This window comes from Nicotiana tomentosiformis, chromosome 1 (assembly GCF_000390325.3).
Source record: "Nicotiana tomentosiformis chromosome 1, ASM39032v3, whole genome shotgun sequence".
NCBI lineage: Eukaryota > Viridiplantae > Streptophyta > Magnoliopsida > Solanales > Solanaceae > Nicotiana > Nicotiana tomentosiformis.
The window spans coordinates 123,195,909-123,215,383 of NC_090812.1; the positions used below are offsets into that span (position 1 = coordinate 123,195,909).

The 19,475-nt window shown below is 34.8% G+C and overlaps 2 protein-coding genes across 3 annotated transcripts; both read right to left on the reverse strand.

Moving 5' to 3' along the window:
- Positions 1 to 537: 537 nt before the first annotated feature.
- LOC104084622 (ubiquitin-like-conjugating enzyme ATG10) lies at positions 538 to 4,240 on the reverse strand. Of its 2 annotated transcripts, none has more exons than XM_009588530.4 (7): positions 3,981 to 4,240; positions 3,597 to 3,772; positions 3,461 to 3,511; positions 3,239 to 3,322; positions 2,526 to 2,625; positions 1,879 to 1,976; positions 538 to 930 (listed from the first exon to the last, which is right to left on the reverse strand). In XM_009588530.4, exons 2-7 carry the CDS (start codon positions 3,768 to 3,770, stop codon positions 682 to 684), a joined length of 756 nt encoding a protein of 251 aa, XP_009586825.1. In that variant the 5' UTR covers positions 3,771 to 3,772; positions 3,981 to 4,240; the 3' UTR covers positions 538 to 681. The 2 variants fall into 2 exon arrangements, with proteins under 2 accessions (XP_009586825.1, XP_070046991.1); XM_070190890.1 differs by lacking the exon at positions 3,981 to 4,240 and adding an exon at positions 3,880 to 3,946.
- A 554-nt stretch (positions 4,241 to 4,794) lies between these two features.
- LOC104084621 (rhodanese-like domain-containing protein 4A, chloroplastic) lies at positions 4,795 to 11,783 on the reverse strand. The gene is made up of 4 exons (XM_009588529.4): positions 11,023 to 11,783; positions 6,258 to 6,360; positions 5,676 to 5,915; positions 4,795 to 5,147 (listed from the first exon to the last, which is right to left on the reverse strand). The coding sequence occupies exons 1-4, from the start codon at positions 11,691 to 11,693 to the stop codon at positions 5,094 to 5,096; spliced, it is 1,068 nt and encodes a 355-aa protein (XP_009586824.1). The 5' UTR covers positions 11,694 to 11,783; the 3' UTR covers positions 4,795 to 5,093.
- Positions 11,784 to 19,475: the final 7,692 nt, after the last annotated feature.

Genomic DNA, 19,475 nt, shown 5'->3' on the forward strand with positions numbered 1-19,475 from the left:
TGGGGATTGCTTAACAGTTAAACAAGAGATTCGTGTGGTTTGTCTAAAATGAAAGCTTTAATATTTGTAATGTACAGGATCGCAAACTTAACATGAAATCACTTTGAAAAGTCTGAAATTCTAATCCGTTCTTGCTGTAAACATCCAAAAATTAGCCAAGATTTTGCGTGGACTACAGCTAGCAAATACCAGATCGAGACAATGTAAATTGTTGGAAGATTCTGACAAGTTTCTCAAAAGTCAAAACTACTCATTTATTTTTAGAAAGCACCTTTATTAAAATTACTTTTCAGAAAGTAATTTTAGCAAGTAACAGTTTGACCAATTTATTTAAGAAGTGCTTTTCAGCATTTGATAATAAAGTAAAGGTGCGCTCTTTCTAAAAACTTAAGCTTTCATTTGAGTTGGCAACTTAAATTAACATAGTATTAGAGCTTCCGATTTCAGCATCACTCTGTTACTCACGTAAGAATTAACATGTTAGCGGGCGTGTTTAAGATATAATTACGTAAGCAAATTTTCAATGCAATGATCCCACACTTAAACATGACTTATTGTACTGTAGTCTGATGTTTTGCATCTGAATGCAATCTTTAACAGAGGTACATCTTACAGATAATTCATTTTTGCTGCTGTGTTCAGAAGAACATTTACGTTGAGAAAAAAAATCCTAAAACTATATTACATCAGAAACATTTTCAGACTTGTTGGTTGAACAGTTATACAGCTAGACACATTTACAAACAATTTTAAGGGGATTTTAAGACCAAAGATCGGACACACAACTGAAAACCATGAGATCAGATATTTCTCAACTGCAACTCCACCTTGAGACACCGCTGAAGGTTCATTACTGAAAAGTAGCTTCATCCAGTCACCAGTTCCACATGGATGTAATGTGTACCACGGCCGATTCAGGTAGGGGTGCTCCTACAGATAATTCAGCATTTGAAGTTAAGATGGATCTAAACATGGTGCACATTCATTAACACAAATTTTTTCCCACTGAAATAAACTCATGCTAATCGGTAAACGGAAATATACTGAGAAAAGTAAACTGCACTACCAGGAGACAAACAAAGCATAAGATGTATCTTAGCTTTAACAGGATAATCTTGGACGACATTTAATTGTCGTTACTCTTTTACTTTTTACGGGTGAAGGGGGTAATGGAAGAAATAAAGCAAAAAGAAGCAGAGATACTAATTGAGGGGATATGTCAAGGATCATCCGAGCAGATTCGATATCTACTAAAAAGGATTGCCCGATATCATTTGAAGAGAATTTTGCAGGAACCCTGACATTCAGATAGTCTCAACCAGAAAATAAGGATTCCACCGAGAATACTTAAAAACAACTAGAAATTGGTGGCAGCTTTGATTATCAGCTGCAACTTAATGCCACAAAACATTCTTATATACTACTAATAATGTATTATTGTCGACCAGGGAATAGTAAATCATACATATGTTGCAGTTCTTCCTAGAAAGTTAAAATGCAGCAATCCATTTCAATATTCCTCTCCTTCATGCTGATAACCACCTTATTTTTGTGGTCACGCATGACAGCAAGAGGCTAAAATGCAACGGCAAGTGAGATGGATATTGTTACTAGTCTGGTAGATTGACATAGATGGATTATGTGGCGATACACAATGGTGTTAGGCGGTGATAGGTACGTGAGTTTGGGAGAAAGAGGAAATAAATCAATAGTGTTTCACAAAAGTAAACTTGGTTGAGATAATTCTTCTTTTTTCCGATAGAAGGTGAAGCCACATAAACATACCAAGTGCTAATAGAAATCGCAAGCCAAGAGAATGTATTCAGGTTTTCAGAAAATATCTGAAGCACGGAGGAAATAAGTGAAGAAGCAATATACCTCCTGAGTCATAAAAGTCCATTTTGATATTGCTAATTCTTGTGCAGTATAAGCTGGAAGGTCTCTTTCCAGGTCTTCTTTTGCCAAGGGTTCTCCATCTATGGATGTAGCACGATCAGAACAATATTTATGCCGGTGTATAAATTATCATGTAGCTGAGACAGAATAGCAGATCAGAAACCAAATACAGACTAGCTTGTTGTTCAATTGAAGTGATTAATGAAACAAATAAACTGATGAGAACAAAGTATGATATACAGCAAACAAGTAGTAGAGGCAGAATTTGAAACTACGCAGAGCATTGGATTGACCCCAGACTGGGATTCGTCATCATCTTTTCCACACGTATCAAGCTCATCATGATTTGTCTAACCAAAATTTTCTGCTTTACTTCAGAATTAAAATTATACAAACTAGTGTCTCAGTGGCAGAGTTATGAAGCTGCTATCTTGTTTTTAATTACCAGTGTTGCTGTAGCAGTCAAGTCTTAAAGCATGGTTATAATACAACAAGACAGATGCTCCAATAAACTATGTTGCACGAATTCTCCAAAAATACCGCTGCATCCGTGCAGGTGCTCCGAAAATAGCAAGAGAACTAATTTATTCAGTTTCTTTCCGGCATAAAATGGATACAGACAAACATACCACTGCAGTATGCACGGAAATATAGCACCGGAACCCTGAAAGAGGAACTGTAGACGACATGGAAGTCATAATGATGTCTTTCCTGGCTGTGCTTTTGAACCTTTAAAGGAGAAACATCACGTAAATGTTCAACAATTTATAATTCAAAGAAAAATAAAGAGAACTGGAACAGGAAATAGACATTTACTATATCACAGCTAAAGTATGTGGCATGAAACTATAGAAGACAATGAATCATACAAACAAAACAACACCCCCACCCCCACCCCCAAAGTAATATTGAAGGCAACAGATACTTAGCGAGTGTGGCTTGAGTACTTAAAAGAGGGGAATTGTTGATAAGAGCACTAACATCTATTTAAAGTAGCGGCCAAATCCAATTGAAATCTTTATAAAGACGCTAAGGATAAAAATACATGATCTCATGAATCTTAATTGCCTGATTGCAAGAAATTAATGCATGAACCAAGAGATTAGACAATTAGCACATATCACCAAAGACTCAAATGGTAATCCAACAGAAAGCACAAAACTTCTGGAAGTTTTGTTTGCAACAGTTCAGCAGTTTATACTTTATACCCAGTAAAAGTCCCTGTTAAACGTTCAAGACATGTGAATAAAACACAATAATTTGAAACTCAAACACTCCATCAAATAAAATGTTGTCCACTAGGTAAACAAAATTACTCCAATAAATAAAATGTGTAACATACCAATATGGCAGTATCACTAAATACATCTTCGTTAGAGCAAGTCAAATCTTCTATTCCAGCAAGACCACATTCATTGCGATCATCCTATAACCAAAAAAGAAAAAGAGAAAATGAAAAAGAAAATATAAACTAAATGAGCAAAGTCTTAGACCAATCACTAATGTGACCTCTTATGCTAGATTTTCTCTACAATATGGCTCCACTGAAGTTCCAAGGACAGACCTCAGCAGATCCGGGGAGAATCATATTCTCCAATGATAAATATCCTTCTACCTGCCCAAATTGCAGAATACAAGTAGTAATAATATATAGAAACAAGCCGAAAGCATATATATAAAGCAAATGCACAAAGACCAACCTTGCTAGCAGCAAGCAGTGGTCCCTTTGGACAGTTGATCCATGACCAGTGAGGAAACCCTAGATCTAAATTGTTCCATTGCTCAGCAAAATTAACAGCAGCAACGTAAAAATCAGTAGATGTAATGGTGCCATCCCAAGTGGAGATGTTAATTAGGGCCTTATCTGATGGCATTTCTACCCAAATGGACAAAAATACATATAATTAAAGACTCAAGCAGCAGTAAAAAGATATAATGAAGCATCAAACAAGAAAAACAATTTATGTAATCATTGATTAATACATTTTAACTCAAATTTAACATAGCGAATTACTGGAATAACAACAGATACATGTATTGACCTCTGCAAATATACAGAAAGATTGCTGGAAATTAGAGGATACCTCTTTGACGGAAATGATAGAATCTTCAGATAAAATCTATCGGCTGTGAAAATTCGAAAATTTCAGAATCAGCTTCTTGGGGGTTTGACTTTTGAGTTCAGTTAGAGATTTTCAAGAATAGGCGCCAAAGACGAAGATATATGGTCCATATGAAGTACCAGTAATTATCAATCGGAAGCTCATATGGAGTTTCCACAACTTTTTAAACTTCAACTTTAACTCCAAATCAAATAATTTTATTTTTAATGATATTCATTTGATTCGACGTGAAAATTAAGAGCGTTTGGATGAGTAATTGTTTATAAACCAAAATCACCAAAAGTCATAAGTTGATCAAGCCCCTCTAATGGTTTTTTAATTTATGTTTATGATATTTTTTGTTTGACCAAAATCTTTATTATTTTATCTTTGTAATCTATGAAATACCATTTCCAAAACCAAACTTTTTCACCATTGGTACTGCTCCATGTAAAAATCTATATTATAAGCAGTTTTAAAGGTCATTTCAGTGATTTTCGTAAAAACAATACTTTCACCTTTGCTTAGAAACTGGATGGTTCTCAAATAAGTAATACCCTTCTTTAAAGTTCATAGGTTAATTATGTTTAATTTCTTCTTCGGTTAATTATGTTGCTAAAGTCTATCTATTATCTACCTACTTTGACTCTCAAAGTTATGTCCTCTTTCTTTTGCATTGTGTTATGTCACTCAAACCAATTGAGGGAAATCACAGTACAAGTACCTCAATTTCCTGATTACATTGGTTTGTTCTAATTATCTAATGTATGGCGCCTCTCCGACAAGAATATGTATGTACAAATATGAAAATTGCTCTGGAATTTGGATAGTGTTGAGAAATAACTAAATCCATTAGCATGTTTAGCTTGTTGATACATGCAATGCCCAAAGCTGAACTGTAGAAGCAATTCTGCATTCCCATGGTAATAGAGGAAAAATCAGAGCCACTAATTGCTTTCGTTAAATCAGCGTGTATCTGTCATGCTCTCTTCAGGAAAATATTGCTATCAAGCTGCAGTTGAGACATGGCAAAGACTATGCCATTCACATGATCGACGAGATATGAGGCATCAAAGAAGCAACATGCAACTGCTGTCAACTTTGAGGCTTTGAAGGAGTAGGTGATGATGGGGGCTTCAAATCTGGGTACTGCAGGATATAAAGATAACAGTGTCAATAAACCACTTGAGAGAATTCACAAGCCTAAAGTTATTGCCAGCAAAAGCAATTTGATGGTTGTGTGCAAAGAGGAGAAAGAAGTTTCCCGAAACCAATCTTAATATTAGTACATGACCTAAACTGACTGAGATCACCACACCGAGAGTAAATGAGACATAAGAAATAATGGTTCTACTTTGGTGAGTTTGGCACTAGCAACTGCTGGCTACCGTGGGATGCAGGGGGCGTCAGGTAATAATATTTTGAGAAAGATTTATACACAGTTGGGACAGGTGTGGCATACTCCCCGTTAAGACCAAGAACCTAAAGCATAAAAGAGTACATTACAGTCGCCAACTTGGATGCTGAAGCAGCAAGTGGCATTTGAGAATTGTCCCAAGCACCTTTCCACTACTCTTGAGGTTAAAGATAGTCTTTTAATAGCTTTGCAATCTCAGACACTTGCTCATGGATGCGTAATCAATGCGGGAGAGAGAGAGAGAGAGAGAGAGAGCATACATTTGGATACGGGGATGATGATCTAGGACCACATTTTGTCGCTGAGGTTGAGTCAACGGACTTCTTAATGGAACCATTGCTTATCTGCTCAACTTGGGTCACACCTATAGCAGATGGAGATTGACTATTAATTTCATTTGCTTGAATCACTCCATCATTGCTGTCTTGCTGTTGCATTCCTTTAACCTTCTTCTTGGCATAGATATGAACAGATGGGGGGAGAAGTGTTTCTTGGATCTCCTACAAGAAAAAATAAACGTAACTGAAAAAGATGAAACAATTCTGTGCAGAGTTTCTGATAACTAAAGCATCAAGCTTCTAATTTCATTCCGAAGACCAGCAACATAAAGTTAAAGTGCCTAAGGCCACATCTATTTGGTCGCCAACTAGGCAAGGTAAGATGCAGGTTATCAGGACCCCAAAACTCTTGGAATCTCTCATCATTTATGTGTGACAGAATTCTATGCAAAGAATATAAAGACAGCTACTTGCAAACATACATACAGCAAAAAGATACAGTTGAACATGAATGAAGAGATTAAATCAGCCTAACTCAAACTACTTGGAAGAAAGGAAGAATACCTGCCATCCTTTCTTGCCTCTTATCCCACCTCGGATAGCATAAGCCTCTTTAAGACCATTTTTGACCAATAGCTCAGCCACTTTAATTGAGTTTCCATCAAAACTACCTTCCACATCAAAGAAGGATATCCATCAAACTCTTTGAACCACTCAAATAGTCGAGTATTACTACGTCACTATCTGCTATTACAGCTAGCTACTTTTAAAAGCATCCAGCGTTGTCAGAGCAGAGGCCATAAAGACAACGTTCACTAGGCGAGAGACATATTCAACGCATACATGTTTATTAAGCGGGAAACTTAACTAGAATCTCCTCTTCTTTGCAGCTGCTATCTGATCGTAAAACGCAGTTATAACGCTAATTAGTAAAGACATTAAATTGGGTTGACATCTTAGTCGCATAAACCCTCATTATCCCCAAGGAGATATCAATGATAGAAGGTGAGGTAACGTGGAAAAGTTTTAGGTGGAAAGGGCATTTAACCTGCCACTACTTGGACAACTAGGAAGTGTCCAAATCGCAGCTCCACAACCTCTCCTGCATCTACATGTGACAACTGTGTTGACAGCCTCCTGGCCTCCAGAGGGGGCTAGGTGCAAACATCCTTTTCACCCAAGTATTACAGTCGAATTGCTACAGCCATGAAGAGCAGACATAAGGAGAGACATGGAAGCTAATCCAAATCTATTAACTTCCTCGACTAACCATAAAGGTGATGGTAACTTGACATTATAGAATATCTTACTTTAAGATAGCAATTGACATTTTTAATTTTTTTTTAATGATGGTGTCTGGCCCAACTTGTGCGCACTCGACTATTCCACTAGGTACCTACTACAATAGCAAATGCACCTTTTATACACAAAAGAAAATTATTTGATCTGAAGAGGATAAGGGTCACAAGAGAACTTTGCAAGATCATCTGGAAAATATAAGGGTGGACTCAAAGCCACTTCTCTGTCACATGTCTCCTTTTTAAAAAAAATAAATTATAAGGCCCTGTCTCTCTATATGTCTATACTCTACAATTAATGCAAAAACAAACAAAAAGCGCGGATTTACAGACCCTATGGTGCACACGCTCACCCATATCACACGCAAGAGAAAGACACGCGCGCGCGCACACCTATGTATTATGGAATGGCAGAAGTTTGATCCCAAAGAAGCAATCTAATAACTATAAGCAAGTAGAAAAATACTGTTAAGCATTTTTATCTGTATTCCCACAAAAGCTTGCCACATCTTACTATGCCAAAGCAGCTAATATCTATTCACATTGGAAAAAACATCAACCACAAAAAAATGGCTAAAGAAAAGGTCAATCAATTCTGCTACTGCTGAAATTATATCATCAGTCAAATGCTTCACTTGAAACTCGTCATCATCAGATGAAGAAGAGAAGTAGAGAGTTAGAAATGGAGGACTCAAAGTTGGAAACAGCGAGCTTAGTTTGACCCCTTTACATTGCATGTACAAATGGTTAGAGAGTACAACAGATGATGCCAAACATGCAACATACGATGCCAAACGCATAAACTCAACTCCCCCTACTTTGTCAATCGCAGTCGTCTCGTCTATCCTATTCTTGAAAGTGTGTAGACAGAAGGCCCTTTTTTCGGATTGTCTTTGTTTTCAGGCCTCCACGGCCGTCCGGGGTTTTCCATTCTCGGAAAGCTTATTTGGCCTGATCGAGGAACCTATGAACAATTGTCGCCTGCATAACCTACCTCCTAGACCAAGGGAAGAAGATATCAAATCACTTTTGAGAGCCCTTTTATTAAACCAGTTCTTTACTCTTTTTGAATGAATTATAGTCAGTAAAGTAACCTGTATAATAATTACCCCTGCATACTGCTTGCTATATGTGAAATGTTGCAAGTTCGAGAAGACCATCTTGAGCTGATCATACTATGACTCATACAGGAAACACACCAAAGATATTAATCTATCATATTAAACCAAAAACAACAACAACAACAACAACAACAACAACAACTAAGTCTCAGGCCCAAACAAGTTGGGGTCAGCTATGTGAATCCTCCTTGACTATGTTACTCCATATAAACTCATCTCAGGCCAATATTATACAAAATAAAAATTAAAAAATAAGAAGTACTAGAAGTTCGCTATATTTTCTACTACGTATAAATCTCTGAAAGGCTAAATAACTCCTAGAATAGGAACGAACATAAACTAAAAGTGCTCACATGACTAAGAGCCCGTTTGGCCAATTCATTTAATAAGTACTTTTTGCAGCATTTGGTAAACAAATTGTGTTTGATCTATCTTTCTAAAAAGTGCTTTTGAGTGTCAAATTACCAAAAAGGATAGTACCAAGGTCTTATAATTATTTTAAAGAGAAAAATAAACTTAAATATTTATCGTAATAGACTTTTATTATTTTTTATTTTATTTAATTAAAATATACAACATAAAGTAAACATACATATTAAAGATTTAAATCAATACAACATATATAGTTATATCAAAGCATATAATATTATCCAGTATAACTTATTGTTTACACGATAATTTGAATAATCAAAATACATCATTCAGTATGAATTATAATCTATTCCACAAATTACTATATATTGATAATCCACCATGAAATAATAAGCATAGTCACTCACACATGATAACATTTCCCAACAATTTCATCTCTAATTCCATCACACAACGCTAACATAATAGTAGATGATAGGTTACATATGTATCCCTGTTATGTTTTGATGATCTAACAAACTTAACGATAAGAACCAGATAAGGAACTTGTTACACATCCTCAAGTACTTAAAGAACAATAAGTCTCAGTTCGGGGACGTGGTTCAACTCTTCAGAGTCAAAGGAACAACAGAGGGAACAGATGGCCACCAGTTCCCGTGGTGACTGTACAAGTCAACTCCCCACAACTGTAAAGTTGTTGCCTGCACACGCAACAATGCAAAAACAGTGCAGCAGCCAACTTTATGGGGAATGCCCTTTACCTAACTTGCTTGCATCATTCAAGTGATGTCACAAATGAGTTATTAACATCAAGCAAAAGGTAAAACAAAACACTTGCACATTCAAGAATCTATCAAGCATTCTCTCAAGTCTGTGTCAATCTTGCAAGTGATTCTCAAGGGCATCAAGATCAAGGGCATCAAGAACAAAGAACAACATAATGAAAGACCAGTTTCCTGTATTGAGTCATTACATGTCCTTAGTTGTGTTGCACCATTGTTAAAGCACTTTACTTGTAATTCCTACTGAGCTTAGTTAGAAGCATTGTGTAGGAAATCTTTGTACAATCATAAGCCTTGTGTTTGTGTCTTGGCTAGAGTTAGTCGAGTTGTAAGTCTTTGTAATAGAGTTATTACAAAGTGGCTTGTAATAGAGTTGTTACAAGTTAGCGAGGGATTAAGAGGTTAATTCCTAGGTTACAATAGGTTGTAATCTAAAGTTTGCTCAGTAGTGAAGTTGAAATCCTACAAGGGTAGGTCGTGGTTTTTAATCCCGTGAGCTGGGAGTTTTTCATGTAAAATCTCATTGTGTCATTTACTTATTGCTGTGTGCATGCGTTCTGTGGGAACTTATAGAGAACCCGGTTCTCTACATAGCTTGGTGGACCCTTAGTTTCTATCAGTAGAAGATTTGCCTTGCATTTCTAAAGGAATACCAGAAGGCCCATCTCCTTACTCAATCTCCGCAGTAATGTCTTCATTAGTATTAGTTGAATTCCTTATCGGTAGAAGAATGTCGTCGGATGAAATTACATATAGCCATGGTAGTTGTAACAAGATGATTCTGAGTATCAAACTTGAAAGATGGTTTTGAGCGTAAAATAGAAATAATTTTAAATATATAAGAAAATATTCTTTTCGTAAAACAAATAGTTAAGTACGTTTAAATTCAAATTCAAAAAGATTAACTAATTATTAACAACACATAATGCATAATTTAATTTTATTAAAATTTAAATTCAAAAAGAAACTAATTATTGCCTAACATAACTAACTTTGTCCTAGATTGCCAAGTGGCCTATTGTGAGGCTGTCACTTGGCTTAATGTGGAAGATTTTTTTCTTGTTTTAATAATATATAGAAGATTATGCGATGCAATTATAAATTTATTACCTATTTGTAGGTAATTTTCACAAATTAGATTTGATAACTGTTTTAAAGATTCGGGAATTAATAGACTGGGAATTAATAGACTATAACAGAAGAAATTATAAATGATTATTTGTAGGAAGAGAATTGATAATCCAAAAAAGGATGTAGATAATTTGCTTTAGTTTGAAAACAAAAAGAAGATATTTTGGAAAGTTACAAGACATTACACAAAGAAAAAATCAAAAACAAAAAAAGTCAAAAAAGAATTTGGAAAGTTACAATATGATTCATGTATATGATATCTCTAATTTTAAAAGAATGGCAGAAACTAGAAATAAAATAGAAAAGAAAAAGCTTAAATCAGTAAGGGATAATTTGAAATATAAATTTATGGCGAGGATAGTTTTGTCTTGAATAAATTAATTTTCTGCTTCTGTTTCTTGAAAGAAGCTAGAATTCTCTGTTTCTTCCCAAAAGCAGAAAAACTGCTTCTACTCTGGCCAAAAGTACTTGTCCGTCTCGGCCAAACAGGCTCTAAAACATATTCTCAACTGTCAACTGAATATAATGAAGCACGAAGCATCAAAGGTCAAAATGCAAAATTCTCACATATATTGGTACAATTTGTACTAAGCATTTTATTAAACATAATGTTGACAACACTTACTTGTCTAAAACACAAACAGTAGTATTCTCTGGCTGCTTGAAATTCTCAAACACCCTCTTAACAAAGGCATCTTCATCTCCTTCACGGAATTCAACCTGCACCACACTCTTATTCAACATTCTCAAATTGGGCGAAGGCAAATAAGCCAAGCTCTTCTTATCCCGAACATCTAACAGCAGCGAACTGGGGTCATCTCGGAGCTTCCCAAAAGCATCAACGGCGGAGATGAACTTATACTTTTGGAAGTACTCTTCAGCTAATGGGATCACAACGAGCCAGATAAAAGTAACCCCGGCAACAAAAAATGGATACTTAGTGAAAAATTCATCAATAGAGAGCAAGATTGCTTCTAAGTTGATTTTAAAGGGAATTTCTTCAGTGGGTACAGCAGTTTCAGCGGCAAGGGTTGTAAGAGGAAAAGCGAGACCCAGAGAAAGGAAAGAGAGATGAAATTTTGGAAAGATTTGTTGGGATTTTGTAGAATGATGAATTGGGGCTTCTGTTTGTAAAACGGGAGCGATTTTTCTGGTTTTAGGGGAATAGAGTTGGACTGAATTGCAGAGGAAAGTGGGAGAAGATTTGGGAAATGGAGATTTTGGAGAGGATTTGTTGGTTTTGGAGTGGTTTTGGAGAGGTAAGGAAGTTAAAATGCCTACTGAAAGAGACTCCATTAGAAGGAGCCGAGATAAAAGAACTGAGAAGGGAAAGATGTATTGGATTTGATATGGAAAAGGAGACGATAAGATGTGGCGCCATTTATAACGGCAAATTGCTATTTAGACATTTTTTTCCTATTATCTGTTCTTTTCCAGGAAGGAATATTCCTACTTTTCAGTAAATTGAATTAAATTTCCAATTGATTCGCATTTAAATACTTCAGAAGTTAATAAAGCGAATTAGAAGTTTCTTATATTTAGAGAGTGTAACCGGGGGGGGGGGGGGTGATAATATTTGAAGAAAAATGTTGAAAAATATAATTAATAGAATTTTTCAACCTTGAGAAACTTTGCCATTGAGAAGTTGAAACTAGTTTTCCATGGATAGATATATACGTTTTTAGTTTAAAGGTCAGTTAAAAAGAGGAGTATTCATTTAGTAGAAAAGGTAATTACCACATAATTTTATAATCAAAATGACATGTCATAATGTGATTATTAGGAAACAATTTTTTTTTTTTTTTTGGATAAAGAGTTGAATTACAAGTTACCTATCATCCAAAAGCAATTCAACTACTATACCAAGTGAAGGTAGCTACGGATAAGTTTTTAGAGAAATCCGAATCCAAGATCTTGTGATTTTCTTCTTTTTTGTACTTCAACTATGTGATTATAACTAATAGCATGTTTGGTCAAGTTGGAGAAATCAGCTTATTTTGAGAAGTATTTTTTTTAAAAGTATTTTTGAAAAAATTACTTTTGGAAAGAAGCAGTTTGTGTTTGGTTAATCACTATCAAAAGCACTTTTGAGCAATAATTTATCTCTAGCCAAATTTTTCAGAAAGTGCTTTTAAGTATCAAATTATAAATAAGGACATGAATAGATTTACTTAATAGTTAATATTATAAGTAAATAAATAATCTTAAAAATTTATTATTACAGGCAATAATTAAATCTTTTGATTTTATTTAAGTAAAATATGAAAATAAAATTTAAAAGTACTTAATTCTTGTTATAAAATAAAGACTATAAAGTAAAGACAAGTATAGAGAGAAACTGATATATTATTCAAACTTCAAACTTATGTACATAATGAACTGAAATCTCCTCTATTTATAGAAGAAAGCAAGTTGCTGTGTAAGTTGCTTCTGCAAGCTGCTGTGTAAGTTGCTACTGTACCAGATATAGATAATTTTCTACCGGGGTAATTTTTATCCATAACAGAGTACCGAAAGGATAAGCTCATTATACCAGATATAGATAATCTTCTATCGGAGATAATATTTATCCATAACGGAGTACCGAAAAGATAAGCTCATTATACCAGATATAGATAATCTTCTACCGAGGGTAATGTTTATCCATAACGGAGTACCGAAAGGATAAGCTCATTATACCAGATATAGATAATCTTTTATCGGGGGTAATATTTATCCATAGCGGAGGACCGAAAGGATAAGCTCATTGTACCAGATATAAATAATCTTCTATCTTGTGTGATGTTTATCCATAACGGGGTACTGAAAGGATAAGATCATTATACCAGATATAAATAATCTTCTACCGGGTGTGATGTTTATCCATAACGGGGTACTGAAAGGATAAACTTCTTCAGAAGACTTATTTCCAATAGAGTTTAAACATATTTACGGCGGAGTCTCATATAGATAAGCTTCTTCAAGAAGCTTATTTTTAACGGAGTACTAAATGAACATCCATAATATAATATATTTATAACACTCCCCGTGGATGTTCATTAAAAGATAATGTTCCTCATTAAAACCTTACTAAGAAAAATACCGTGGGAAAAAAATCCTAGTGAAGGAAAAAGAGTACACATATTTAGTAATACGCATAACTAGTTGTCTCATTAAAAACCTTATAAGGAAAACCCTGTGAGAAAAACCTTAGTAAGGAAAAAATAGTATAACGCGTATTTTACTCCCCCTGATAAAAACTTTGTTTCAAATATTTGAGTCTCCGCATTCCAATCTTGTATACCATCTTCTCAAAAGTTGAAGTTGGCAAAGATTTAGTGAATAAATTTGCCGGATTGTCATTTGAACGGATTTGTTGTACATCAATGTCACCATTTTTCTGAAGATCATGTGTGTAGAATAATTTTGGTAAAATGTACTTCATTCTATCTCCTTTTATAAAATCTCCCTTTAATTGGGCTATGCATGCAACATTGTCTTCGTATAAAATTGTGGATCTTTTATCACATTCCAAACCACATTTTTCTTGAATAAAATGAATCACTGATCTCAACCACACGCATTCCCTACTTGCTTCATGAATAGCTATTATCTCAGCATGATTTGAAGAAGTAGCAACAATATATTATTTTGTGGAGCGCTATGATATGACAGTACCTCCACATGTAAACACGTACTCGGTTTGAGATCGAGCTTTATGTGGATAAGATAAATAACCTGCATCTGCATAACTAACAAGATTTGCACTACCTTTGTTAGAATAAAATAAACCCATATCAAATGTTTCTTTTAAATATCGCAATATATGCTTAATCCCGTTCCAATGTCTCCGTATAGGAGAAGAGCTATATCTTGCTAGTAAATTAATAGAAAATGCTATGTCAGGCCTTGTAGAATTAGCAAGATACATAAGTGCACCAATTGTACTAAGATAAAGTATTTTGGGACCAAAGAGTTCCTCATCCTCTTCTGGAGATCGGAACAAATCCTTATTCACTTCAAGTGATCGAATAACCATTGGTATACTCAATGTGTGCGCTTTATCCATGTAAAAGCGTTTTAAGATCCTTTCTGTATAGGCAGATTGATGGATAAAGATCCCGTCTGCTAAATGTTCAATTTGCAGACCAAGACAAAGTTTTGTCTTTCCAAGATCTTTCATCTCAAATTCTTTCTTAAGATATTCAATTGCCTTTTGGAGCTCTTCTGGAGTTCCAACAAGATTTGTGTCATCAACATAAACAGCAAGTATAACAAATTCTGATGCCATTTTTTTTATAAAAATACATGGACAAATAACATCATTTATGTAACCCTCTTTCAGCAAATATTCATTGAGGCGATTATACCACATACACCCAGATTGCTTTAAACCATACAAAGATCTTTGTAATCTGATTGAATACATTTCCCGAGATTTTAGATTTGCTTCAAGCATTTTAAGTCCTTTAGGAATTTTCATATAAATTTCATTATCATGTGAACCGTACAGATAAGTTGTAACTACATCCATTAGATATATTTCAAGCTTTTCATGTAGTGCTAAACTGATGAGATATCGAAATGTTATGGCATCCATAACATGTGAATATGTTTCATCAAAATCAACTCCAGGTCGTTGTGAGAATCCTTGTGCGACAAGGCAGGCTTTGTATCTTTCAATTTCATTTTTGTCATTCCTTTTTCGCACAAAAAAATATTTATGACCAACTGGTTTTATACCAGTAGGTGTTTGAACTACCGGTCCAAAGACCTCTCTTTTAGCAAGTGCGTTTAATTCTGATTAAATTGCCTCTTGCCATTTTGGCCAATCAGATCTTTGTCGACATTCTTCAACAGATCGGGGTTCAAGATCCTCACTATCTTGCAGAATGTTAAGTGCAACATTATATGCAAAAATATAATCCACCACTATTTCAGATCGATTTAAATTAATCCTTTCACCAGTAAAACTTATTAAAAGCTTCTCACTCACTTGAGTTTCGGGTTCATTGATTTCTTCAGGAATCTCAGAACTAATCAGATCTTGGGTCTCTTCAGGGGATCCCTTCATAGTATCGTTTTGATCATTTGTTATTTTTTTTCTCGAGGATTTCGATCCTTAGAACCCAAAGGTCTACCACTCTTTAGACGTGCTTTAGGTTCACTAGCTCTCATGCTAGTAGATGGTCCTGTTGGGACATTAATTCGGATAGGCACATTCTCTGCAGGGATATGTGACTTAGTTATCCTTTTCAAATCAGTAAACGCGTCTGGCATTTGATTTGCTATATTTTGTAAATGGATGATCTTCTGGACCTCCTGATTACATATAGGGGTACGTGGATCAAAATGGGATAATGATGAAACTTTCCACACAATTTTTCTTTTGATTTCCTTTTTCTCTCCCCCATAATTGTGGGAAATTTATTTCATCAGATCGACAATCTGCAAATCGAGCAGTAAATAAATCTCCCATCAATGGTTCAAGATAACGAATAATAGAGGGTGATTCAAACCCAATATATATTCCTAATCTTCTCTGCTGGCCTATCTTACTGCGCTGTGGTGGTGCTACTAGCACATATACAGCACATCCAAAAATTCGTAGATGGACAATATTTGGTTCATGACCAAAAACTAATTGTGATGGAGAATATTTATTATATTGTATCGGTATAAGACAGATAAGTGATGCTGCATGCATGATAGCATGGACCCAAACAGTAGTGGTCTTGCTATCAATTGCATGTGTTTAATAAATGACTCTGCAAGGCCATTTTGAGTATGAACATAAGCTACAGGATCAACTTTTGTCCCAACCGATAGACAATAATCATCAAAAGCTTGAGATGAGAATTCTCCAACATTATCAAGGCGAATAGCCTTTATAGGATAATCTGGGAATTGTGCCCTTAATCGAATTATTTGGGCTAATAGCTTTGCAAATGCCAGGTTACGAGATGATAGTAGGCACACATGAAATCATCTTGAAGATGCATCTATTAGGACCATAAAATATCTAAACAACCCATTTGGTAGGTGAATAGGTCCATATATATCCACATGTATACGTTCTAAAAATGCAAGGGATTCAATGCCAACCTTCATTGGTGATGGTCTAGTGATTATTTTGCCTTGATAACAAGCATCACAAGAAAGTTCATTATTTGTAAGAATCTTCAGGTTCTTTAATGGATGCCCACTCGAATTTTCAGTAATTCGTCTCATCATTATTGATCCAGGATGGCCTAAACGGCCATACCAAAGCACAAAAATATTTGAATCAGTAAACTTCTAGTTTACGATAGAGTGTGCTTCAACTGTACTAATCTTTGAATAGTATAAGACATAAGATAAAGTTGGTAACTTTTCTACAATGCACTTCTGGCCAGAAATATTCTTTGTAATACAAAGATATTCCATATTCACTTCATCTATCATCTCAACATGATACCCATTTCGGCGGATATCTACAAAACTCAACAAGTTTCTTCGGAGCTTGCAGGAGAATAATGCATTGTCTATTGTAAGTTTTGTTTCCTTAGACAGAAATATAATGGCTCTTCCGGAGCCTTCAATTAAACTTATATTACTAGAAATTTTTGAAATATTTGCTTTTTCCTTATGCAAATAAGAAAAGTATTTTTGATCTTTGAAAATGGCATGAGTTGTTCCATTATCAATTACACAAATATCTTCATGATTGGTCTTTGATCCAAACTTTATTTGAGGATTATCCATATTCTTTAAAATGACATAAACAAAATAAATATGATAGTAAACATCAGTATCAAAGTATAACTTTTATTTATATACAATAATTACATAACCATACTATCTATTATAAATAACAAAAATTAAAATATTTACATCTCTACAGATTCATCACCGATCACATGACTTGTTTCTCCTTCCGGGAGTGCAAAGTAATCAGCTATATCCAAATGCATGAAGTATAAATTATCTTCAGAAATAAAATTTATTTCAATATTTTTCTCTATCTTCTTCAGGGAGGCTTGATACAACTCAACCAGGTGCTTTGGCGTACGACATGTACGTGACCAATGCCCTTTTCCTCGACATCTATAACATGTATTTTCTGGCTTTGCTGCTTGCACCGTTTTATGCTTTTGTTCCTTCCTTTTCTACTGCTGGTGGTGAGGAGGGTTCTTTGGTGCATTATTATTACCATGATTAGAGTTTCTTCTCCGACCACGTCCATGATCACGACTGGGGACACGTCCTCTTCCATGGTTAGCTTGGTGGAAGTTCGTCTCATTCACTACAAGGAATGGACAAGAACCAGTAGGCCGACTTTCATGGTTTTTCATTAATAGCCCATTATGTTGCTTGGCTACAAGAAGATGTGAGATAAGTTCAGAATACTTTTTGAATCCCATCTCTCGATATTGCTGCTGCAGGAGTATATTCGAGGCATGAAAATTATGAAAGTTTTCTCCAACATATCATGATCAATAATATTATCACCACATAATTTCAATTAGGAAATAATTCTGAACATAGCAGAATTATACTCACTGATAGATTTAAAATCTTGTAGCCTTAAATGAGTCCAATCATAACGTGCTTGTGGAAGAACGACCATCTTAAGGTGGTCATATCTATCTTTCAAATTATTCCACAGTATGACTGGATCTTTAATAGTGAGATATTACATTTTCAAGCCTTCATCAAGGTGATGGCGTAGGAATATCATTGCTTTGGCACGATCTTGGTTTGATGCTTGATTTTTGTCCTTGATAGTGTCTGCCAGACCCATCACATCAAGATGAATTTCAGCATCAAACACCCAAGACATGTAGCTTTTGCCCGATATATCCAAGGCTACAAACTCAAGTTTAGAAAGATTTGACATTATTTAGAAAAAGAAAGTTCGTACCTCTAATACTTTCAAAGTATTTGCTCGAGATGGCAGAGTCTCGTGCTGATAACATGTTATAAAATAAAGACTGTAAAATAAAGACAAGTATAGAGAGAAACTGATATATTATTCAAACTTCAAACTTATGTACATAATGAACTGAAATCTCCTCTATTTATAGAAGAAAGCAAGCTGCTTTGTAAGCTATTGTGTAAGTTGCTACTGTACTATATATAGATAATCTTCTACTGGGGGTAATGTTTATCCATAATGGAGTACCGAAAGGATAAGCTCATTATATCAGATATAGATAATTTTCTATCGGGGGTAATGTTTATCCATAACGGAGTACCGAAATGATAAGCTCATTATACCAGATATAGATAATCTTCTACCGGGGTAATGTTTATCCATAGCGGGGTACCGAAAGGTTAAGCTCATTGTACCAGATATAGATAATCTTCTATCGGGTGTGATGTTTATCCATAACGGGGTACTGAAAGGATAAGCTCATTGTACCAGATATAAATAATCTTCTATCGGGTGTGATATTTATCCATAACGGGGTACTGAAAGGATAAGCTTCTTCAGAAGACTTATTTCTAATAGAGTACTAAATAGATAAACATATTTACGGCGGAGTCTCATATAGATAAACTTCTTCAGGAAGCTTATTTTCAACGGAGTACTAAATGAACATCCATAATATAATATATTTATAATAATTCTTTTAATATAAGTTAAATATATTAAAAATTATTCAACAAATATAAAAGTATTCACCCCTAAAGTCACTATATATTAGAAAGCTATCCTAAAAATAATAAAAAATATTTATACATTAATATCCTAAGTATTAGATTTAACGGTTATTTTGGTATATATTATATTTTGTTAAGGATATTTTTGGTAAGAAGAAAAGTCAAAACTCCTTGTGCTTCTGCTTTTGGGAAAAAACTATTTTTTTTGGCTTCTCAGAAACTGCTTTCGCTTCTTCCCAAAAGCACTTTTTTCCCTCAAAAAAGCTTGGCCAAACACCTCAAGATAGAAAAAAAAGTGCTTTTGAGAAAAAAAAAAAAAAAAATACTTTTGACCTTTTGAGAAGCTTGGCATAAACCAAGTAAATGTGTTCCACAAGTTTAAAGCCCTATAGCTAGCTTTCACAAAGGATACCACTTCTTTGCCTGGAATCAATTCTCCCTTTGCCTGGCAAA